The sequence below is a fragment of the Ursus americanus genome, chromosome 32 (genome assembly GCF_024610735.1).
Source record: "Ursus americanus isolate L20-20 chromosome 32, mUrsAme1.1.p, whole genome shotgun sequence".
NCBI classification, from domain to species: Eukaryota; Metazoa; Chordata; class Mammalia; order Carnivora; family Ursidae; genus Ursus; species Ursus americanus.
In genome coordinates this window covers 20418937-20444574 of record NC_142158.1, presented here as the reverse complement: position 1 = coordinate 20444574, position 25638 = coordinate 20418937, and the positions used below count along the sequence as shown (strand labels likewise).

Here is a 25638-nt window from a genome sequence, read left to right as displayed (position 1 = left end):
CCAGCTTCAAGATATGGCTTTAATCCTTCACAACACAAAGACAGTTAAAAAGAAATAACTAAACATACAGATAAGAAACCCACAGATCATTAAAATACATAAGACACGTCCGAGCACTTTGTCTGAGGGTAAACCCCCAGAGGGTGGGCAGAGCCGAGGGCCCGGAGCCAAAAAGAAGGGTTTCATCTGGCACATTGATGTAAGCTGGAAAGTGTTCATAAAGACATCTTCACGGTGTTCGGAGCCATGCTGGAGGAGAATGCCAACTTTATCATATGGAAGCTAGTCAGATCATCTGGGTTTTCTCCCTTTCGCTAGCATCAGCATCTCACTTACCCCGCTCAGCTCAGCCCATGCAGCTTACACAACCATTCCTCCACCCGCGTACCCCAGCGGGGTGAGATCAGGCCGCCAGAAACAACACACGACACACTAAGATCGTCACAACCGGGGAGAACGGGCACCTTGTCCCTTGTCACGAAAGTCACGGAAGGTGGCTTTATTCAAATGCATCATCCGCTTGGTTGTAGGACCGGTCTGACTCCACCACCCCAAGTCCTTCATAAGGGAAGTCTCTTCCCCTGGAGCCAGCATCGCTCTTCTTCCTCTTCAGGGGCTTTGCTCCCTGTAGGTGGGCCGGCTCAAACGCAGCAGAGGTCACCGCGCCCAGTGCTTGGGCAAAGGGGACCTCAGCCCCACCCGGTTCCACTGTCTCCGGACGACTGGCCGGGGACAGAAGTCGGTCGCTCCTTAGCCTTTTTCTTATGTCTTCTTCTTTAGTCTGAAAAGCAGTATTGAAGAAGAAGAATGAGCCCACGTAACTTCCCCACGCCTAAACCTGAAATAAACCCGTAGGACTTTTCCATTTCATCATTCAGTGACTTCACAAACACGGGTTGAGGCACTGCTGTGGAGGACAGACACACTCCCTCCCCTCCCGGAGCTTCTGGGTGGCCCTTGCTCTCCAAGTAGCCAGGTAGGGGGATGGAGACAGAGGTCGGCAGCCCACAGCTGTGAAGGCTGCTTCCTAGCAGGATGGGGGACAGAGGGTGATGGGGACCAGGTGTCTTCTGATGGTCTGCACACCTCCCCCCCCAAACTGAAGCTTTTCTTCTTCTTCCCTATAAAGAAAACTCCATACTAAGAAGCAAACATTGCTTCCTGGGGCTACCAGCATTCAGCTGGCCTCGAGACGTTGCTTCACTCCTGCAGCCCACAGAGAGCATTAAAGGAAAATTAAACATATAGCACAGAAAGCATACAGATCACTCAAACACGTGATCCGAATCTCAAAGCAGTAGATTGGAAAGGCCAGTGTGAGTGCATTTCAGCAGGCAGCCTGCTCTGGGGACAGCTCAGGTACCTTCCTGCGCCTCTCCACAGCCTGCATCTTCTGTTTCAGGTCGTTCATTGTGAAAGCCTTTGCTTCCTTTTTGATCTTAAGCTTTTTCAGCCTGGCGGGCGGCTTTCTCAGCGGCGTGGTGCTTACCTGGAGGAAGACAGTGTTCAAAAGGGAGAAACAGACATGATTCAGAGGCAGAGGAGAGAGCTGGGAGAGGCAGAATACACACAGCGTAAAATGTCAGTCCTAAAAATCTCAGTAGGTGTTTTGGCAGAGTTTAAAAACCACCACGTGCACGCTGGGAACAACAGAACTGATTCCTCAGGGGGAAAAAAAAAGTCTATTAGATGCTTAGGGAAAAAAAAAAAAACCAACCAAAAAGCAGGCTCTTCCAGAAATCCATGAAGGAATGCAAAGATTCCAAAGATTCTTCTGGAGCCAGAAGAGCGTTCAGGAGAAGAAAACATTCTGGAGAACACATGCAAGGCAGAGAAAGGTGGCAGACGAGCGATGAACATGCAGTTCAAGGTAAAAAGTTAAATCTGATCATTTTGTAATATTCCACAGGCCACGAACACCTTCCATTTGGGATGGAGATAGGGTTTTAGGACTCTGGGTCTCATAGAGGAGAGAATTAACAATTACTGAGTAGCGACCCTGGGCTGGCCTTTGACCTCAGGACTTCGAGAATGTTTTCATGACATTAGGAAAAACCCCCCACTATTTCACGGGACTGACTACCCTTTTTGTAGTTCAAAGCAGGGATAATGACTTGCTGATTACAATTTCTAGTTATAAAGAAGTAAAATTTTTGTAAAGGGTTTATAAGGAAGGCTTTAATGTACATGTTTTTTCTTTTTAAAAATTAATTTTTTAAATGATTTTTAAAAAATTTTTATTTATTTATTTGAGGGAGAGAGAGAGAGAGAGCATGAGCAGGGGTAGGGGCAAAGGGAGAGGCAGAAGCAGAGAGCCTGATGTGGGGCTGGATCCCAGGACCCTGAGATTGTGATCTGAGCTGAAAGCCGATGTTTAACTGACTGAGCCACCCAGGTGCCCCTAAAATTAATTTTTTAATAACATACATTGGTCATGAAAAAGTAAAGCGATACTTAAATAGTTTCCTAGGCTTCTATTTAACCAACTGGCCTCCAGTCCTATTCATCAGCATAACCTATTTTAAAGAGCCTGGTATGTGTCTTTCCAGAATTTTCTATGTGTATATATTTATATAAATATGCATGTACAGTACATCTGTAATGTTAAACCAAACATAAATGGGATTATACCCTCACCAGGCTCTGCATTTGCCTTCTTCTCTTAATTTACTACAAACAACCTTCTAGGTCAGAATATATAGATTTATGACAACTGGCGAAAGTCTCAATGAACTTCTAGGTAATTTCTCTAAAGACTTTTAAAGACAAAGGAGCTATTGATATCCATTGTAATATCTAAAAGACTGCCTCTTTATACTATAAGACGGCCCATATTGAAAATAGATCCAGCAGAGAGGAGGTCGAGCACAATAGAAAAAGATACGAAACCGAGACTCAGACAGACCTGGGTTGGGGCCTTGCTTGGCCATGGTGTGTCTTTGCCTGAGTTCTTAAGCTCTGTAAGCCTTCCTTCCATCATTTTAAAAATGGGTTTAATAATACTTATTTCATAGGATTTCTTTTTTAAGGAGGTATACAGTAATCACTCAGGAAATGGAAATTACATTTCCTTCAGTGAAAGCAGTGACTTTTTTTTTTTTTTTAAGATTTTATTTATTTATTCGACAGAGATAGAGACAGCCAGCGAGAGAGGGAACACAAGCAGGGGGAGTGGGAGAGGAAGAAGCAGGCTCATAGCAGAAGAGCCTGATGTGGGGCTCGATCCCAGATCGCCGGGATCACGCCCTGAGCCGAAGGCAGACGCTTAACCGCTGTGCCACCCAGGCGCCCCAAGCAGTGACTTTTTTAATGAAGTTTTTAATTTTAATTCCAATATAGTTCACGTGCACTGTAATATTAGTCTCAGGTGTACAATAGAGTGATTCAACACTAAACATACATCACCCAGTGCTCATCAGGACAAGTGCCCTCCTTAATCCCCCTCACCTATTTCCCCATCCCTGCACCCACCACCCACTTCCCCTCTAGTAACTGTCAGTTTGGTCTCTATAGTTAAGAGTGTTTCTTGGCTTGTCACTCTCTTTTTTTTCCCCTTTGCTCATTTGTTTTGTTTCTTAAGTTCCACATATGAGTGAAATTGTATGATAATTGTCTTTCTCACACTTGTTTTATTTTGCTTAGCGTAATGCTCTCTAGCTCCATCCCTGTCGTTGCAAATGGCAAGAGTTCATTCTTTTTGATGGCTGAGTAATATTCCGTCATACGTATATACCACATCTTCTTTATCCATTCATCAATAGATGCACACTTGGCCATTTCCATAGTTTGGTTATTGTAAATAATGCTGCTATAAACATTGGGGTGCGTGTATCCCTCTGAATTACTGTTTTTGTATTTTTTGAGCAAATACCCAGTAGTACAATTACTGGATCATAGGGAGATTATTATTTTTAACTTTTTGAAGAACCTCCATACTATTTTCCACATTGGCTGTATCAGTTTGCATTCCCACCAACAGTGCAAGAGGGTTCCTTTTTCTCCACATCCTCGCCAACACCTGTTGTTTCTTGTGTTTTTGATTTTAACCACTCTGACAGATGCGAGGTGATAGTTCATTGTGGTTTTGATTCGCATTTCCTGATGCTGAGTGATGTGGAGCATTTTTCCCTGTGTCTCTTGGCCACCTGGATGCCTTCTTTGGAGAGATGTCTGTTCATGTCTTCAAGCGGTGGCTGTTTTCAATGAGAGCACACAGAGTCATCACCAAGTTACAGTATCTGTCTTGAAGGGCAGGAAAGGGAACCTGAAAGGGGCCAGCAGGAGGCCTGGGCTTTAACCTGGGTAGACCACTAGTACCCACGGTGTCACCTGAGACAAGGCGCCTCTTGTCTTTGGACTCTGTTTTCTCACAGGGAAAAATAGAGGCTGAGGACCACTAGGGTTCCTTCCAGCTTTAAGAACCATGATTCTCAGAAAGCCTTTCAGAGGGAAACATTTGTTGAAGTTTTGGCTCAGTTACAGCCATCAGACAGTTTTATGTGGTGAGAAGTTTTTCACTACATGAAAACCGTGGGCTGTTTGTCAAAGCAAGCTCCCCCTCCCCCATCACTGTATTATTTTTGTGACAATTGGCTCTCAGGCTCCCTGCTGGCAAAAGCCATTTGCTGCAAAGAGGGACGTTCTTGCTGTGGTGGTTCAGCTAAAGATACTGTGAAATTAGTATGAAAACAGTTTTTTGGGAAGTTCACTCACAGAGGGCTAAAAGAACATGAAATGGTAATCCCAGATTCAATGAAGAAAGACTCTGTGAGGCTTTCCACAGGAATCTGCCTCTTACTAAGGGAGTAGATGAGTAGTTCTGAGAGACTTGGGATTTCCGGTCTGGGTGGACCCTTCCTGTGGTTTTATCCCAGACGATACCCACAGAATCAAGTACTTCCTCCTGCTTCCGGAAGGGAATCCTCCCTGCGCAGCCCTCATCCTTTCCTGAGTTTGACATTTTAAGTAAAAGCCTTGAAAGACCCAAGGGAAAATAGGTGTATTCTTTCCCACTGGATTTTCTGAAGTCACGATTTACCGACTGTCTGCACTTGAAAATATCAATGATAACATTCTGTACACTTAGAGAGGTGCTACTCATAGAAACTCCAGAAAAAAAAATCGACTCTAAAACCTATAGGAGTTACTAGTTCAGTGATTTTCTTTAAGATTACCAGCAAAGGACTGCCACGCCCAAAGATGCTGTGGTGAGGTTTGGATCTTGTCTCCAGCCATTCTCGCTTGTATGTACTCCTTCTTGCAGCCAAGATTCTGTGGATTCCTCAGAGCTTCCTTAATTAATCATTGACTCCCAAATGCACTACCTTGGCTAAGTTCCCTCGCCAGAGTCTTGTGCACAGAACGGGTCTGGGTTTCCTGCTATTCGTGCTCCATCCCTGTGAGACCGCCCAGCAATGCCACAGCGTCAGCTGACATTAGTCTCACCCAGTCCACGTCCTCCTCCTTTAAAACCTCCCTGTGAGGTTCAACAAATAACGTTACAGACTCTGATGCCAGGTGAACCAACTCCCTCACTGTCCTGAGGGTTCCCAAGCTTAGACGTTGCCCCGAGGAGGGAATAAACGTTGGCCAGAGACAGAAGGAGTCAATAGAGAAATCAGAGTCTTGTGTTTGGTCACCCCGGATAGGCTAAGAGGCAGGGGAGAAAGAGTTTGGGAGAAAAGACACCTCAAGTGGATAATACCAACGTGGATAAATGAGAGCCAATTACATCTCTTGGAGAGGTCTAGACCAATCCAGACACAGTTTCATGAGTATATCAAGTCCTTACGCATTTATAATACAGCCACTTAAGTTTCTTAATATGTTTTAAAGCATACTGAAAGATTCACTTAGTCTGATATTTAGCTTAATATTATATTCCTTACATATCATCATAATTCCTTCTGAGTGAGGGTAAATTTTATTAGTATGAATCTGCTCGAGAGCGTGTTATCTGGAGGTGGGATGGGGGAGGCGCACTACAGAATTGCGTGGTATTTACCAGCCAGCAAATGATAACAATTAAGAAAAAAAGATGAACGGGACCCTGTGGGGGACAGATACTGCTGGGGACCTCCAGGGAGAGACTGGCCCGCAGGGGGGGGTCCCCTGATTCAGCAGATGTGTGGGGGACCCTCACTTCACAGAATCTTTTTTTATATGTCTCTCTGCATGAGAACCAAATTACAGAAGGGGACAGATCTGTCCAACGTTCCCTTGTATTTATACTCTTGGTCTACATAAGAAGTCTTGTTTTTAAAGTAGCCTCACATTTGTTATTTCATTTCCCCCTCTAATATTTGACTGAAAAGATTTTTTTGGTATCAGAGAAGAGATTGTATTACATAGCTAGTTCCTTCATCACATTGCAGTAACTGCTGACATTAACATCCTTTTTGGTTTGTTTTACAGCCAATTTTATCATCTGTTCTCTTTTTTTTTTTTCTAAAAAAATATTATTAAATATGGGATAGTTAAAAGTATGATCCAATTAACTATCCAATTAAGTATGATAGTATAAATAAAAGTATGATCCAATGAACTATTATTAAATATTGGATGGTTAAAAGTATAAACTGTCTAATAATATTTCCGTTCTTAGTATGTCCCTCCTTTCGGTATTCACTCATCTTTTGACATTGGCCTCCTAACTTTTCCTAAAATATGAAGACACCTGGTGTCTGATATACATACGTTCTCAGCTACACCTGAATTGAGAGACTTTACCTGTGACACCGAGCAATTGTATCTCTCCTTTATTTCCATATATTCCTGGGTATACCCTTAGTCCTCTACCTGAAATGCGTGATGACATTATAATATTAATTATATTATATAATTATTATATATTATATTATCTAATAACATATATTATTATATAACAATTATGTAGTATGATTATTATAACATTATAATGTCAATATATTGTATATTTATATTATAATATTTATATATATAGCATTATAACATTATAAGAACATATTTTCATGAATATTTTAGAATTCTTTTTCACAATGAATGGGGGAATTCAATTTCAAAAGCTTTAACCCTTTCTGGCTTTATGATGAATTTGAGGGCTCTGTGTCCACGTTGGTGGAAACCTCAGGGCAGTGGTTCTCAGCCTGGCCGTCCACCGGGATCACCTGGGGGCACTACCGCCAGGGCTCACCCCCAGCCACTGGTCCCAGGTGGGCCCTGGACCCTGGGATTTTCGGAAGCTTCCTTGGTGATTCGAATGTGTAGCCAGGTTAAGGACCATGGCCCTGGGCAATAAAACACACAGCGGTGTTGTTGCAAATCTGGATTATGCTGGGACATCGTGGCCCAATTGCAAAGCAAAAGGCAAAAGAAACGAAGGGTGTTATTCTCACCATTCCAACCATTCCATTTCTTTTTCTTTTTTTTTTTTTTATAATTTTTATTTTGTTATATTAGTCACCATCCAGTACACCCCCAGTCAACCATTCCATTTCTATATAATACGAACACGGTCTTCATCTGGGGCTCACTTAACGATGTTATTGCAAGTCAAGCCCATAGTTTTCATTTTTCAATAGATACATTTCTTTCACGATGTAGTTTACATTAATTAACCCTGCTGGTGCCCTTGTAAGGTCTCTGTCTGAATTCATTCATCTCTGGCGTTTGACTCACTGACAAAGGTTTTAATGCTGTTCCCATTGCTGTTAGCATCAGGGTTCCCTAAAGAAGGCATCGCTTCGCTGCTGAAAGTTTCCACAATCCATCCTCCTCCAGATTGCTCTCCTGTCTTTTTCCTTTTGATGCACCTTCCTTTTTTCTGAACCCCAGAGACTCACCTACAGCTAGGAAAAAAAAAAAATCTCTCCCCCCCTTTTCCATGTTAAAGACCCATCTTCTACTACTTTCAAATAAGATACAGTATTCTAAAGTGCCTCGTATCACAATAGCGTCGTCCAGATGTAAACTGTCATTATACTGGCATTATCTTTTCCATTATATAATCTATTTTTACCTTCTCCTGCCCCCTACATCCTCTTATTACTGGCAGCCTGATAATATCATTCATGAGGTGGAGCAATCTCCTCTCCTTTCCCAGAATACCTTCTGCAGGATGTATTTTCCTTCTTCAAAAGAAAATGCCACTTTGGCTTTTATTCGTGAGTTCTCAGCATTTCCTACACGCAGAGAAGGAAATTACCTTTATTCAAACACTTAAGTGACTTGGTCGAGGTGGCAAACTTAATTTAAATAATGCATCTTTTTATTCCCAGTTGGTTGTTTTCCCTACAAGACAAGGATGGGCAACCATCAAGGAGACTTTGACGTTCCTTCTGGTCCCTATTTCCATCATGTCTGTGTCTCTCTTTTCTTTCTTACTCATTTTTCCTTAGGCTTCTTTTTCTGTTAATTCTTCTTTATATCTTCTTTAGGACGATGGGGGCTGCCTGGGAGCTTTAGTTAACAAGCAAACAAACAAACGAGAAAACAGACCAAAACAGCACCAACAACACCTGTCATCCTCTTCACGGGCTTAGACAGAACTTACTAAAAAATTAAGGACTTAACACTTGGCCCACAGCCAGTTAAAATCAAAGTAAAAATACTGCCCACACTAGTGAAAACAATGATCAGTTAGTCAAGATGAATGAACAAAGAAGAAAAATGAGAGTATGAGGATTTTTACCACTGTATTCATTTCCTCATGTTTGACCTTAGGGTGTATATAGCTTAGGGTGTCATAGCTTTGGCATTTAGGTGTATTTTCCTCTTACAGAAATAGGAGTTCAGTTTCATAGTCATAATACCAGCACACAGGCAAAGCTTAATAAAAATTGTTCAAAGAGTGAAGGCGTGTTATTCAGTGGGGCTTACTGTCTCTCAAATTCAGTAAAACCCAAAATGTTTTATTGGCTTCATTAATCATTGATGATTAGGGCAATTCCCTGGGGTGCCTGGCTGGCTCAGTCAGTGGACCACGCGGCTCTTGGTCTTGGAGTCGTGCGTTCAAGCCTCACGTTGGGGGTAGATTATTGCTTAAATAAATAAGCTTGAAAAAAATGATTAGGGCCCTTCTGTAGAGAAGGGTAATTTGTAGACAGGTGAGAGAATTTATGGGAGAAAAAAACTGGCTTAGCACAGTGACTTGAAGATTTTGGAGATTGTAACTCACCATTGGTCATATTCTATTGCTATTTTTAACTATAAGCTAGTGTAAATTATGGAATTACTTGCCATGACATCATAGGATTCTCCATTTCTATGTACTTTGCTGTGGCTTTGTATTATTCCTTGAACAATTAATTCCTCCAGGATATCTGATGACTTTTGTCGCTCTTGGCTCTCTGGGGGTTGAGGTTTATGGATTAATCCAACAGTCACTAGGTCTAAAGGAAACGAAAGAAGGAATAGAAATGTAAGTATGAACATTTTATCAATCAGATGCTAAATGGATGCTTTATAAATCACATTACTTAACTAAATCTTTATCTCAACACTCTGACCTACACATCTGTTCTTATTATAAATCTTTCAATCATTTGAAGTTCAAATTCTTCATGTTCTTATGGAGGATATGCATCATCCTGATACACTGTTTACTTCGCAGGCCCCATATTAACATAACAACAAGTCTTTCATGCGCTGCTCTGCACCACTCCTTTGTTGTAACAACTCTTGTACACTCGAGTATGACTGCATGGGTTCTCTGCGCTAATTATGGAGCTGAAGAACAGCTAGGAAGGCGATACTCTTCCAGTGACTCTTCCGAGTTGCAGTTTGGTTTCTAGGCTTTGTATACAAAGGATAAACAGTGCAATGTTGCCAAGAGACTTCTGGTTCTGCAACCTTGAGTTTACAATGACGCCATCTGCTCAATCTATGTAAGTAAGAGTATGCCTTTTGGAAAAGAGTCTTTGAACCAAATCACAATTGAATTCAAGTGATATCAGGGAAATTTTTATTATCGATTCTAAAAATGGCACTGGAACAGTTCACAAGTGAACTGCACTGATGAGAGAGACCCCCCCCCATTACAAATCACCCACTTCAACAAAGAAGCAAGCAGGCGTCTGTTTTTACAGACACACATTTTAAAATAAAGGGGCAATGAGGAGTCCTCAGAAATGGGCTATCTTCTGTTTCGTCATCATCGGGAAGTCCTGATAGTCACCAAAGTCATTCCATCTAGCGGACAGAGTGTTGTTATGAAAATTTCTAACCTCACTGGTTAACAAAGACAGTGTTCATGAATTTGCAGCGGGAAGATTGGGGGAAAAAAACACAAACACACACACTAGCCAGATGTCTCTCACTTCAGAATATTCACCTTGTTGTTACAAGAGACTTCTCTATTGACCACTGCAAGGAACTTCAACAAATTGCCTATAATCTCATTTCTCGTCCAGTGCTGTGTCTTCTACCCTTGCGTGTGTTTGAAATAGCCTCAATTTTCACTTTAAAGAGCTGTATACAGGGGCGCCTGGGTGGCTCAGTCGTTAAGCATCTGCCTTCGGCTCAGGTCGTGATCCCAGGGTCCCGGGATCGAGCCCCACATCAGGCTCCCTGCTCTTCTAGGAGCCTGCTTCTTCCTCTCCCACTCCCCCTGCTTGTGTTCCCTTTCTCGCTGGCTGTCTCTCTCTTTCTCTGTCAAATAAATAAATAAAATCTTTAAAAAAAATAAATAAAAAGCTGTATACAGATTTTGGTACAGAGTGGTAAAGCTGTCTTTCAAGTAGGTAAACTAGTAAACTAAAGCTTGAAGCAACAGAGAAAAATTCAATAAAAAATTAGAGGTCAATCCTCTTCAAAGAATTAGAAGGATTTTTTTTTTTTCTTTTAGAGGGTGGGCTTATCTGGAATGGTCAAAATAACAGTTAATATTTACTGAGCACTTGGGTGCTTGGTATCATAGTAGGTACTTTATATACTTTGTAACATTGTGAATTCTGAGAGAGGTACTATTATCTCTATCGTATAAACAAACTATATGAGAGAGGTGAATTAACTTGTTAAAGGTGACGCGGGTGAGAAGAGAATCAACTAGGATTTGAATCCAAGAATGGCTGACTTCAGTACCTGTGTTCTTCACCACCTCACGGCGCTCCTTCCCCAAGGTCATGGAAGGAGAACCACTGTGTGGTCCATTTCCCTCCCAGGATGCTTCTATATATATATATATATATATATATATATATATATATATATATATATATATATATATTTAAAGAATTTATTTATTTGTCAGAGAGCAAGAGAGCACAAGCAGGGGGAGCAGCAGGCAGAGGGAGAAGCAGGCTCCCCACTAAGCAAGGAGCCGGATGCGGGACTCGATCTGAAGAACCTGGGATCATGACCTGAGCCAAAGGCAGACACTTCACTGACTGAGCCACGCAGGTGTCCCTGTGAGCTTATTTATTAAGCTCGTCTAAAGAGAACGTCATAGTCGACAACTGTCACTAACATAATACAATTATTAAAACGATTATGAAATAAAAATAATTAACCATCTCAATCAATTATTTTTCCTGAGTGCACCAAAATACTGGCTTGACATTGACAGGGGCCAACTTACAAAGAAACCCCTGTGCTAGGACAGTCTTGCAATGAATCCTCGTGATTTCTCGGGATGCTGCAGACGATTGGGGGAATGCTGGAAAGTGACATGATGCTTCCTTCTGATTATGAAAGTTATACGTGGTTATCAGAATAAACTTGGAAGGTACAGAAAAGAAGAAAAAAAGAAAAGAAGAATGCCCATCCTCTTACCATTCAGAGATTACCGCTGTTGATATATCAAATTTTATTTTTACAAATTTGACATCATACGGAACATACAGTTCTGTTTCCTATGCTGTTAACATATAGATTAGCATATTCTCACAAGGCTAGAAATTCTTCATAAGTGTCAACAGTGAAGTCGTACAAGAAAATGCAGGTGAATTCATCTTTAACTCTGGTGTAGGGAAAGGCTTTCTAACTATGACTCAAAATCCAGATTCAATAAAAGAAAAGATTGATAAATTTTACATTTAAAAATGTTTTCAAGGCAAAAAAAAAAGCAATAAAGGTCAAATATAGATATCACATACCTCCTGATTGGATGTACTAACCAGGGTATAAATATTATCATTTTTGGTATTTTTGCTAAAAATGGATAACCCGAAATATCAGGAAATATCAGACACGCATAAACTGGGGAAGTTTCTATAAAGCAAATGGCTTATGTCTCTAAACACATCAATCTGATAAAAGACAAAGAAAAGCTGAGGGACTAGTTCCAGATTAAAGGAGAAAAACACCGCATGATACCTAAATTAAACATGTGATCCTGGATTAGATCTTGAACCTGAAATTTATTTATAAAGGACATTTGTGAGACAATTGACAAAATTTGAATATGCAGATGAGATAATGTACCGCATAAGGGGTAATTTGCTGATTGTGATCCTTGTCCTGTGATTATGCCAAGAATATCCTTGTTTTAGGAAACACATACTGGTGTACTTAGGAGTAAAGTGTCATTATGTCTGCGATTGGCTCTCAGAAAAAAACTACGTGTATGTGTGTGTGTGTGTGTGTGTGTGCATGTGTGTGTGTGTGTGTGTGTGTGAGAGAGAGAGAGAGAGAGAGAGAGAGGGAGAGAGAGGAAAGGGGGGAGAGAGAGGGACCGTGACACATGTAATTACATCACATTCAAATGCGGTATAATGTTAGCATTTGGGGAATCTGGGGGAAAAATACAGGCATTCTCTGTTTTTTGCAACTTTACCTCAATCTGAAATTATTCAAAATAAGGTTTTTTTTTTTATTAAAGGAAAGACTTGGGACGTGTTAGTGTGAAACTTGAAATTTTTAACAAATCCACTCTAAAGACGGGCAGAGTAGGCATGCAGAAAAGAGAGGAGAAACCGGGCAGAGAGCAAATACAAAGCGTAGGGCACTGGTTGTTATTCATTCTGTGGGAAGATCTTTCCTGGAAACTCATTTACACCACGTCTTGGGAACACCTGCTTTAATAATTCACCCCCTCCCCAGGCTGGTGTGTCTGTCAGCACGACCCCGCTGGACGGACTGACCGAGGCTACGCCCAGGTCCCCGTGCACCTGACGGTCTGCAGTCTGTTAGCACCACAGACATTGAGCATCTGTGCCTCGGTCTAGGAGGGATTCCCATCAATGGAATTATCACTGAGAAAAACTATACGCGCTGGCCGGACACAGAGAGAGAGAAGAGAGGCCACCCAGCTGTATCCCCCGCCTCCTACCTCACATCACAACCACAACGTGAAGGCTGATATGAAATCTATCATAAAGAGAGTGTCCCCAAAGTTCAAGGAAAAGAATCTCATTTACTAGCCCATCTATTTTCCTGGTCTAACATGTGCCTGGGGAAGAAATGAGAGCAGTGAAGAATGACACGAAAGCCTTGCCCTCAAATAAAACAGAGCACTTTTCCTTGAGTTCTATTGAGTTCACTTTGTTTCAGAGGCTGGTAAAATAGAACTAGGCCCTCTTAAATCAACACGGTGGGGGCGGGGGGAGGGGGTTGGGGACTCAAGTAAAGCAAAAACCACCACGGGAAAAATCAAAAAAGTTTCTAAGGAGCACATCAGGTCATAATGACTTGTTCTGTGTTTTTGAAAGATGACTGCTTTGTATATTTGCTGATCTTTTGGGTGGGAGACACAGGGGAAACAGTCTGATGTAGGTTGTATTTATTTTTTCAAATGGAGAACTTTCTCTTGGAAAGATGCGAGCCCAGCGGAAGTTTACAGGAATGTGACCAAAGCCTGTGTGATTCCTATTCCTGAGGCCTGTTTCCCAACCACCAGGAAGGGCTCTTAGCTTGAAGAAAGAGAGAGAGAGAGAGAGAGAGGGAGGGAGAGAGAAGAAAAACAGAAAAAAGGAAAAAAGAAAAAACCCAAGATGGTTTTCATGACTTCATTTACAGAAGATTACTGGTCAGCATTACTTACTCACATAATGAAGGCCTGAGGCTCCATCCTTTGTCTCAGAGATAAGGACTTAGCCATTTGGTCCGCAAAACTGTGCGAAAAGGGTTGCTACCATACATTATACAATATATTTAGAGAGACGGTGTTTTGTGGAGATTCCTATAAACGTGGGACGTTACCTGAATGTATTCTTCTGTTGTCTTCACTAAGAGCTGGGGAACTTTCTGGTATGGTTCCAGGTAAGCTTCCCAACCGAGCCTGTTTTTCCAGGCCATCAGGGCCGCTCACAGTGTCCTTGGGTAACGCAGCTTCATTCTGGGGCCTGCAGTCCTCCCCGGAATGAGTCCCACCGACTTCAGCCTGTGAAAAGGGAAGGGCTCCATGTGAGAGTCAAGATTTCTTAGAAGATGGTTTCTTGGAAGATGGAAACAACATCACAAGGCTGCTTTGCGAATATTCAGCCAACGAGGACCTGTCGTGGAGATTGAATAGTCCCAGCTGCCTGGAGATGTTACCCTGCATGGAGATGTGATTCATTTAGGGACCCTGAGATGGCTCGGTTATCCTGGATTACCCGGGTGTAACCACGAGGGTCCTTATGAGACGGAAGCAGAGGGAGATGCGACTACAGAAGTGGAGACGGTGCTGATGCTACCAGCAGCCGATGGAGGAAGGGCCACCGCTGAGGAATGGGAGGAACTCGGCTGTAGAAGCCAGGACACGTAAGGAAGAAGATTCTTTCCTCATGGCCCCTGAAAGGAACCGGCCCCACCAACACCTCGACTTGAGCCCTAGAACTGATTTTGGACTCCAGACCTCCAGAACTGGTAGAGAATAAAATTGTGTTGTAGCGAGCCACGAAATGTGTGATAATTTGTCATAGGAGCAATAGAAATGGAAATAGTATCTACCAGGAATCTATCAGGCACAAGCTACACGCCGAGCGCCCCGGACGGTGCCAAGATGAACACATTCATCAGGTGTGAAAAGTAAAGATGTTGCACTGTAAAAAAGTTCTGTTGTAAATGAAAGTATCTTTATTGTTTTTGCTGATTAAAAAATACAGACACATTGTAAAAATAAATAATACAGAAGGAAGTTGTTGAGGATTAGTTTTCTGTGTCAACTAAGCTAGTCTACAGTATTGTTATTCCATCAAACATGAATCTAGGTGTTGCTGTGAAGGTATCTGGTAAACGTGGTTATCGTCTACAATCAGTTGACTTTAAGTAAAAGGAGTATCCTTGATAATCTGGGTGGGCCTCATCCAATCAGTTGAAGGCAATAGAGTAGAATTGAGGTTTCCCTGAGGAAGAAGGAATTCATTCTGTGGACTGCACCTTCAACTCCAGCCTGTCCTTTCTGACCACTTATGTTATTGTGGGGATTTTGGACTTGCCTACCCAGCCCCCACAATTGCATAAGCCAATTCCTTGTAATCTATCTATCTATCCAGCCAGCCATAATCCTGGTTCTGTTCCTTTGACAGAATCTGAGTGATACAGAAACACAGTAGGAAGTAAGTAAGTACCATTCCCTAGACAAAGCACTATTAACATCTTAGTATGTAACTTCCCAGATGTGTTTGCTCAAAGAAATAGAATCTTTAAATCGGAATTGGCTAATTAGCACATGAAAAGATGCTCAATATCATTAGTCATTAAGGAGATGCAAATCTAAACCAGAATGAGGCCCCACCTCACATCCACCAGGATGACTATAATGAAGAAACCACATCATCCGTGTGCGCGGGCCTGTGGGGAAATGGGAGCCTTTGCACAGTGCCCTGGGGATATAAAATGCTGCGGCCACTTTGGAAAACAGTTTGAGGTTTCTCAAAAAGTCAAACAGAGGGGCATCTGGGTGGCTCAGGCGTTTAAGCGGCTCCCTTTAGCTCAGGTCCTGATCCCTGCTCAGCAGGGAGCCTGCTTCTCCCTCCCCCTCTCCCTCTGCCCCTCCCCCTGCTTATACGCTCTCTCTCTCAAATAAATAAACAAAATCTTAAAAAAAAAAAGCCAAACAGAGAGTTGGCATTTGATCCAAAAATTCCACTTCTAGGTGTATATATATATATATATCCAGGAAAAATGAAAACATACGTCCACACAAAACCTTGCACACAAATGTTCAAAATTGATATTCATAATATCTAAAAAAGTAGAAACAACCCAAATAGCCATCAACTGACAAATGTATAAATAAAACGGTCTGGATAGACCAAAGAATATTCTAAGGCAATAACAAGAAATAAAGCACTGAAGTCTGCTGCTACGTAGGTGACTTTGGAAAGCATCATGAGGAGTGAAGGAAGCCAGACGCAAAGATGGGTCCACTTACCGAATATTCAGAATAGGCAAATTAATAGAAACAGAGTACAGATTTAGCGGTTGCTTAGGAAATGGAGGTTGGCCGCTAATGGATAGTGGTTTCTTTTGTGGGGAGGATGAAAATGCTCTAAAATTAGATTGTGGTGGTGGCTGTGGATTGTGCATTTTAAATGGGTGAGTTGTAGGATATGTGGATTATATTTTAATAAAGCTATTTGTGACTAAAATAAATCCGGTTATATAGTCAATGGTATTGTATTATATTTCTGTATATATATATATATATATATATATATATATATATATATATATTCTGTAACCTGTTTTTTTTTTCACTAACAATATATCAGAGACATTTGCTTATGTCAGTGCGTATACAGGTCTACCTCATTCTACCTAATGGTGGAGAGTAGTCATTTAGGGAGATGACAGCACTGGGGCCCATTAGGTAATATACAACAACTTGTTTAACCAGTTCCTACTGATGGCCATCTAGTTGTTTCTCCAGATGTTTCTATATGTGTTTCTGTATATGTGTTCAATATAATGAAGAGGGCTGGCATGATATCTGTGCATGGCAGTGGGAACTCACCCAATCATTCCAGGAGAATCAGTCCCTAGATACGGACATGCTGGGCCCAAAGATGTACACATTTTATATGAATATGTGTCTCCAGAGGGCCCTCCATTAAATCCTGCACTGGCTGACGCTCCCACCTTTTCCTTTTTAAGAATATCAGTTTCTCTGGGGGCGCCTGGGTGGTACAGCGGTTAAGCGTCTGCCTTCGGCTCAGGGCGTGATCCCGGCGTTCTGGGATCGAGCCCCACATCAGGCTCCTCCGCTGGGAGCCTGCTTCTTCCTCTCCCACTCCCCCTGCTCGTGTTCCCTCTCTTGCTGGCTGTCTCTATCTCTGTCGAATAAATAAATAAAATCTTTAAAAAAAAAAAAAAAGAATATCAGTTTCTCCGTACTACAATTCTATTGCTTGCAAATAGATCAAAACATTGTTAAAAGGGCCCGTACGTGATTGAGTGAACCACTGACTCTGAGATGCTTGTCCATGTCAAATTTTTCATAGTCCCACAGCAAAAGAGGAAAAGTAAGAAAAAAATGTGGTGAGTTTTTCAAAAAGCTACATTAATTCAATTCAAAGAACTGTTACTTATTTAGAGAGGCAGAATGCTCTAAATATTGGTATGTTCAGGAACATTTTTCTCCAAGCCCCTCTAACTCCCCTGCCCCCTCCCTTTCAGCACCGGCTCTTTTCTCCCTGCTTGGGTTGATTGGCCAACGTCTTCTGCATCTAAGACACATAGCAGGGGAAGGCTCCTCAGTGTTCCCAGGAGACCTAAGAACATAAGCATCTTCTATGGTTATTGTCCTCTGGGTCTTCTTCTCATGTCTATTGATTTCATGTTGTTGGCCCAAGGGGTACTCTTCTTCTCCCCTGAGTATTTGAAGGGCCCCAGGATCCTACCTCCAAACCCCGCTGTTTCCAGCAATGCCCTGGTACACTAGTACCACATCGTATCTTGCTGGGACCGCAGAAGGTGTTGAAGAAGAGAAGATGCATGAATTGGGTCTTGATGAATGAGTTTCCGGTGGGCAAGAAGAAAAGGTCATTCTAGACAGAGACTAAGCACACACGAAGACAGGGTATGAAACAGTATTGTGAGCATATGAACTGGAGTTTTTGCAGTGGAACAGAAACAGATGGAGGTAGACAGGGGTAAGTGGTGAGGTGGGAAAGGGAAGTCAAGGAATTTGGTTTTATTTTAAATGCAACAAGAATCCTTCGTAGATTTTCTGTATATGAAAGGAAAATAAAATGATCATGTGTTTGTTTTTAGAAAAATCACTGGGGTTAGTGCAAACTAGGGGAACTGAAGGAAGCAAGGAAGGGACAGAGCAGGGCTGTCAATAACGGTGATTGCAATTGTCCAGGTCAGATCTGATAGAACATGAACTAGGACGGTGGAAGTGAAATTGGGGGAGAGAGAGGGGCCCAGAAACATTAGAAAGGAAGACAGCACACCTCTCCGAACTTCTGTTTAAAGGACGGAGGTCTCTCTCGTTTGAAGTTATGACTCCAGGGACTAAACAGAAAGTATTTCCTTTGGGAAAATTGAATTTAAAAAATAGGACATCAGCCTGAAACTCTTTGTACTCTCACAATAAAAATCATACAAATTTTAAAAAATCTAAGCACATTTGTTCACTTTCTGAAAGCTCACCAAAGTGCTTTGAAATCCCTCGGAGGCTAAGTAGAAATCACAGTAGCTAGGTCATGGCAGCTCCAACACCCTCAGGTTCTTGTCATTCAATTAGGGATTCTCGTATGTTCATAGGGAGACTCACATAGCTCCTTATCAGCATCTTTACATAGCATGATTGCTCCAGCTAAGCCAACGTCATTTTATCGTGCTGAGGGCTAATTAGTTCTGTGCTTCAGGACTACTCGGGAAAGTATGAAAAAGCAACCAACTGAACAAACAAACGAGTAAGCAAACAAAAAGTCAATAGATCTGAAATACAAATGGCATACGGAGAAGGCATGAGAGTAACTATGTGCTTTTTCTTTCTCTCTCTGTTTGTCTTTCTTATAGACACAGTTACTGCTCTGTAGTCCCAGGAAAAGTCTTTATAGATCTTATGTATTATTATTTTGTTATATAATAATAATCCTATTATATCAGACAGGATCTCTCTCTCTTTCACATGCACACACACATTTATGCACACACATATCACGAATATATATAAATACATATTGTTATATATAACAAAGGAAAAGGAGACTCTGATGCTTTTTCAGGGGCTCACAGTTCATGCTGAAGATAAAGCAAAGATCGTGTTCGGTATTCTTGTCCCTCTTTCCAAATAAACTATTAAAAACCAATTATTTGCAGTGATGATGAGACAGGTGATTTTACAAGCTTGTTTTGTTTTGGAGACCCATAGTTTTGGACCTAGCAAGGCACTGAGTTAAACACAAAGGCGAGTTTTGCCATCTAACGTTTCCCATCGGAGACCCTGAAAAATGTAACCATAACAAACAAAATGCCCATAGTGGAGCTGAGAGCAAATTTGGAATGAGCAAAGTCTCAGTCTCAAAGGTGACTTTTCACAAAGCTAATCTGTCACCTACAAGTCAGAGTATATTTAAGTGCCACAACCCTACATGACCTCCCAATGGCTTCATCCAAGCCACGAACCCAGCCAGGCCTTAGCAAGGATCTTCACCTGTTTCTTACTTACTCAGATCCAGTCTGCCTTCAAGCTCTGTAAGTGACCAAAGCTTAAATGGTAGCAGAGGAAACACAATCTTTTGACATAAAATAACATATACCAGCCTTCAGTTTCCAGAGCAGAAACGTAAGGTTTTTCTCTTTGGAAAACTAAGAATGTCTTTCAAATACCTTATCTATGTGCAACACATTCTGGAAATTTTAACCCAATTTCATAATCTAGACTGGAGAATAGACAGAGTTCAAAGACCAGAGATATTTACAAATTAATTATATCTCTGCCTGTCGGGGATATGGCAAAACAGATTTCTTGTTCTTTTTATGCATCGGGGTTTATATTTTCACACCAATGAGAAGTCTCTTTGCCATGGTGCTGGGGGAGGGGGTGGGGAGGTGGGTGGGAGGTTTTATTTTTTCCTTGAGATGAAGTTGTGGCAGAAGCACAGAATCAATATGTTTCTATATTTTTTTAATCAATTCTATTTTATACTTCATTGTCTTGGGGATAAAATCTTACCAATTTTAGACAGAATTGAAAAGCTGAGAATTTGAAGCAAACAGCAATGCATGAGAATTATCAGGGTTCCAGAAAACGTATTGCTTTTACAGACAGAGTTGCGTTTTGTGTTTTGTTTGGTTTGGATCTGGAAGTACTAGGGGTTGTGTTCTAAAGCTTCCGGGAAACACATTTGCCAAACAGTTTGGAGGGAGCCGTTTGTCAAGCCTCCCTGAGCTGAAACCTTAAATCACATTATCGGCAGATGCATTTTATAAATATATTTGTCTTGCAGACATATAAGAAAAATGTACTCTTCAAAATTTGATTTTTCTAGTTTACATCTAATGAATGTAAAAACAAATAGCAACCCTCCAAAAAACACTCAGAAATACCATCTTTTGGGGCGCCTGGGTGGCGCAGTCATTAAGCCTCTGCCTTTGGCTCAGGGCGTGATCCCGGCGTTCTGGGATCGAGCCCCACATCGGGCCTCTCCGCTAGGGGCCTGCTTCTTCCTCTCCCACTTCCCCTGCTTGTGTTCCCTCTTTCGCTGGCTGTCTCTCTCTGTCAAATAAATAAATAAAAAATCTTTAAAAAAAAAAAGAAATACCATCTTTTAAAAATCTGGACTGGAAGAAGTCACTTCGTCTCTTTTATTCTGAGGATAAACATGACTTTTCCTGCAAAAGACTAGGGAAAACCTGCGAAGGGTCCTTAGAGATCGTCTATTCCAATCTAGTCTGTTCCCTTTCATAATAAGTCAGAAACTCAGAGTTCATCATACAGAAGAACATTTTTCCAACTGAGAAGTTTCCCATGCTTTTCTTATCATGCATTATTTTATTACTGTGCCTTTTTTACCATTTTCGACTAGGGTAAAAGTGAGGAGAAAGTCAGTAGGCAGGTCTCGAGAAGTTCGATTCAGAATATTTTAAAGTTGTGCCGCTAGAAAACATAAATATTTCATGCAAGCAAACACGTTCCTCTCATTTTGAAGACGCCGCTGAACTACTGAGCCCTCCACCTGTGCATTTAGGAAGTTAGCAAAAGCAGCACCGTTCTGATAGCTAGAGAGTGTTTAATTAATAATCATACGTTCGCTGGATCAGATTTCCAAAGTCAAGTGCTTGGTGGGGGTGGGGGGTAAGGAGGTATATGCTTGAGTCGACTCTGAGTCTATTTTCAAGCTATTTTAATACTGAATTTCCTCTTTGCTGACTGTCATTAGTCTAGTTTTGTGACTAGGAGACAAGAAGATACCAAGGAAATGGGGGAGCTGGGAGGGACATGGAGTCACTCAAAAAATGTTTATTTAGTGCTTGGTCTGCCTCAGGCACTGTAGTGAGCGCAGGAGATGCAAAGACAAAGAAAGGAGTAACTCAGGATGGGAGGCAAACACAATAAGATGTTCTGAAACAATGTAGGAGAAGGTCGAAGGTCAACTCTGCCGGCAAGGTGGCAGTAGTGGGAGTGGGGGCAGGGGCAGGAAGAGGGGACTTACGTTGTCATGAAAGATGGGTACATATTTGCTATGTGGCCTAACAAGGAGGAGGGGGGAGAATCTGAAGGGAGGGTAAACAACAGGTGTAAAGCATGGAGATAGAGAGAGAATGGGTTTGGGGAGCAACGAGTAGCTAGGTTTGACCAGAAATGAGTGTGGGAGGAGATGAAGCTGGAGAACGTGACCGGAGGCCGCTCAAGGATGGCTGGTAAGACGTGCTAAGGATTTAGGATTTTATCTCACATCAATCTCTGTGATAATGACAATTGTACTAACTCATATTAAGCACTTACTCTGTGCCAGGCGTTGGTATGATCATTTCATGTGAATTTCATCTTCGTTGACAACTCTATGAAATAACTAGTATCAGTACTACCCCCATTTTACAGACACGGATACTGAAGCACAGAGATGCTAAAAACCTGACCAAAGTCACACAGCCAACAAACTGTGGACCCAGAAATCAAACCGAGGTAGTGACATTCTTGACCACTGATGTGTGTGCCTACCCAATGGGTCGGTAATTGTTTTGTCAGCGGAGGACGACATAATCAGATTTTACTTTAGAAATATTGCCCTGGAGGTCATGAAGAGGACGAGCTGGAGCACAGGTGGGGGTGGGCAGTGGAGGATGGATCCAGGGAGACCTGTTAGGAGAATCGGATGAAAATCCAATGGAGACACAATGACTTTCATACCCAGGGAATTCAGGAAGAAACACAGAAACCCTCCCAAGCCTGAGGAAGCTTAGCTTAGAGGGACCCAGTGTATCTGACATGCAGAGAGGATTGCTTTTTATCACTTCCTCCTGCTCTATCTTCCACCTGCTCAACAAAATCATTTTCAGTAATAACCACAAAGTGAAACAAAGGATATGGGCAGATAAGAAAGACAAATAGTGGAAATTTCCTCCTATGGAAGTCTTATTCGTAATCATGCCAGTAAAGTAAATTAAAAAAAAAAAAGATTTTTCATACAAAAAAGACAAAAGCACAATGGCTTAATATTTTAAATCACATTAATATAGTTTTTTTTAAGAAGATTTTATTTATTTATTTAGGAGAGCAAGTGCATGAGCGGTGGGGTGAGGCAGAGGGAGAGGGAGAAGCAGGCTCCCTGCTGAGCTGGGATCCTGAAACAGGACTCGATCCCAGGACCCCGAGATCATGACCTGAGCTGAAGGCAGACACTCAACCAACTGAGCCACACACGCGCTCCACATTCATATAGTTTTTGGGAAAAGGGAGGAAAATGTATTACTATATATTAACCCAAAGCAGTAATGAGTAATAAAGATGATCAAATTGTTTCCAAGAAGCTAATACATCTATGAGGCAGAAGGAGCTTTAAACAAACATTTACCATGCGAGAAAGGAGTGCCACAGCGGTGGTGTTTGGGCTCGGTGCTGAAGGATAAGTAGGAATTCGTCAAGTGAGCTGGAAATGGGGGCCTGGGGAGGGCATTCCAAGAAGGGGGAATGGCATGGGGAACAGCATGAACAGTGTTGATGAGTGGAGGAAGGGAGCATTGTGGGTTCCTCTGGCAGACCCAGGAGTCTACGAGTATGCGGGATTGGACAAGATGACGTTAGAAAGCCTGGTGGGACCACGTGTAGAGGGCTTTGCACACTCCAGGGAACTTTTTCTTAGAAAGAGAGGTGGCAGTGTGGGAGGCAGATGGGGTAGGGAGGATGCCAATGGGAGAGGCAGGAAGACCCAGTAAGAGGTAACAGGCACCTAAACTGGGACAGAGGCAGCTGGGCTAGAAAGCAGGAAACAGTGTCAAGATGGGTGGGCACCAGGTCCTAAGCCCGAGTCTCTGGTTTGTTTTATGATGTGCCCATGAGCCCAGCATGTGTGCCACACACACAGTAGGTGCCGTAAGTGGCACCCAATGGCATCTTGCACATCATCTGCTGGAAAAAAGGTATGCTCTTTCAACAGTAGCTCCAAAAATGCCCTTGCGGAAGGGTGACCATAAATCCTGGTTTTCTGCCAACTGTATGGGCTTCAATCAGACTGAGTAAATTCATTAGTAGTGTTCCTTTTCACTCTTTAAAGTATCCTGCTTTTGATGATAGATTTTATGGTAATATTATCTTTGGGTGATCCCTCTCCAAGGTATAGCACTGCGGGGTCCCAGTTTCGTTTGTGCAATATTGATGGTGGTGAGGACTGGAAGAAATCCTGGACCTCATCCCTCCATGCCCCACCCTGGAAATCATTCCCCTTCAAGTCTCCAGAATTACAGGGTTTGCAATCTTGAGAGCGAGAGCGCACAGAGTTTTGGAATGAGACTCTTGAAAATCAGATTCTATCCAGCTCTGACCCTAAACAAGCTGTGCAGCCACAGGCGAGACATCCACCTCTCTGGGCTTCAGGGTCCTCAGGGGGTAAGCGAGAGGGTTCAGCCAGACGGATGGCCTCCCAATCTCTTTGAGCGCTAAGTGATTCTCAAAGGGCCCGCTTTCCGGAAGCCAGTAAAGTACAGCAGCTCCCAGGAACTCCCACCCTCCCCTGAGAATCACCACCAACCCCAGCTCTGGGCAGAACGCACAGCTCCACCTGCGGCTCCTGCCTCTGCCCTGGGTGGGACCACCTTGCCAAGTTCTTGAAACACAAAAGGCTCTCAAAGCAAGTCCTAAAGCAGGATGAGTCCTGGGTAAGACTGCAGGTAAACACCCGCGAAGACAGTGGCTCCCACCTCTGCCCACCCACCCACCAGGAGGGCTGTGAGCCCCTGCCGACCCAGCTCCGTCTGCTCCAGTCGTCCCCCTTCCCCCAAGCGTGGCAAAAGGCTTTGTGCCTGCTTATCTGTTGTGTTGGTTTGTTTTACCTTAAATCCCTCTTCCCAGCCCTTCCTGGGCGCGGGTACGCGTCTCTGGTCCTCCGCAGCCTGGGAAGGTCCGCAGCCCATGCCGCGCACCGCGCGCTTAGCCTCCAGCCGGGCGGGCGGTGCGCCCCCGGGGGTGCTCCCTGCTGCGCCCCTGCACCCCACCCCTGCGCCGTGCACCCCCGCCCCTGCGCACTGAAAGCCGGGGCTGGAGGCGCTCGGCAGCTGGGCAGTTGCCGGGAAGTGTTGCCACAATAAACCTCATCAAGCGGCCCTGGGACCTGGGCGGCGGTGGGAAGTTTGTAACTGGAAACCAGAAGGCGTCTAAATCACAACGAGGGTGGGAGGAGCCCGCTGCCCAGGCTGAGCTAGTTTTTAAAGTAGCCGAGTCGAAGGGATCCTGCGGAGACCTCTTATTTTTTCCTTTCTAAGGCCCTGTGGGACCCTCCCCCGTCCCGGACCCTGGGGACCTCGCGGAAGGCGGCGGCGAGTGCTATCGGCAAGCAGCTGCGGAGCTGAGGCCGGCAGTGGAGACAGACCGACAGCCCCCGACGGCAGGGTCACAGGCAGAGCTGGGGAGGACGGTCACGGTCACGCAAACAGAAACCCACACAATGAAGAAAACCAGGTATTAGGATCATAACAGCTCGGCTGCCGAGAAATGGGTCATGCAGATGATTTTTATGGAGACCCCATTTTATGAGCCTTCACATGGTAAGGAAAGTGCCTGGCTAGGCATATTTTTCTCAGAGAATTAAATAAAAATGATGTCATCCATCAGAGAAGGCAGACCAGAAAGATCACTCAACTAAGCAACAAGTTCTTTCCTGGATTTTTTTTTTCTTTTTGTCCTATTTTTAATTAATTTTTATTTGCAAGAGTTAAAAAAAAAAGGTGAAAGGGATCTTCAACATCACCTACCAACCCCTTATTTTACAGGCTGTAAACCTAGGCTCAGAGGCTGAGTGATTCAGATTGGGGTGGGGAGGCTTGTTAGTGAGGGATCTGAAATGAAGAACCAGGTGGCCTGACTCAGGGGGTTCCTGAATCCACAACACTAGGAAGATTCTAGTTAGGATTCTTGGAAATGTGAAAACCCTGGATCCTTCCAGGGAAATCACTGGCCACCTGTGTTAGAAGAAGCTGATTATTTACATTATAGCATTTAAGTTCATTTCACTGCCTCTCCTTACTGCTTGGATGGTGTTGCCTGTCAATTTTCCTTTCACGAAAATTGAGACGAGAGCGAAGAAGGGATAAAACTCAAGTCTAAGCATTATAGTTATTGAGCAAGGA

General features: G+C 42.9%; 1 protein-coding gene across 1 annotated transcript; it reads right to left on the bottom strand.

The window, feature by feature from the left end:
- On the bottom strand, positions 1 to 24641 carry STMND1 (stathmin domain containing 1). The gene is made up of 5 exons (XM_045811627.2): positions 24346 to 24641; positions 14116 to 14296; positions 9217 to 9368; positions 1364 to 1489; positions 1 to 781 (listed from the first exon to the last, which is right to left on the bottom strand). The coding sequence occupies exons 1-5, from the start codon at positions 24424 to 24426 to the stop codon at positions 500 to 502; spliced, it is 822 nt and encodes a 273-aa protein (XP_045667583.2). The 5' UTR covers positions 24427 to 24641; the 3' UTR covers positions 1 to 499.
- Positions 24642 to 25638: the final 997 nt, after the last annotated feature.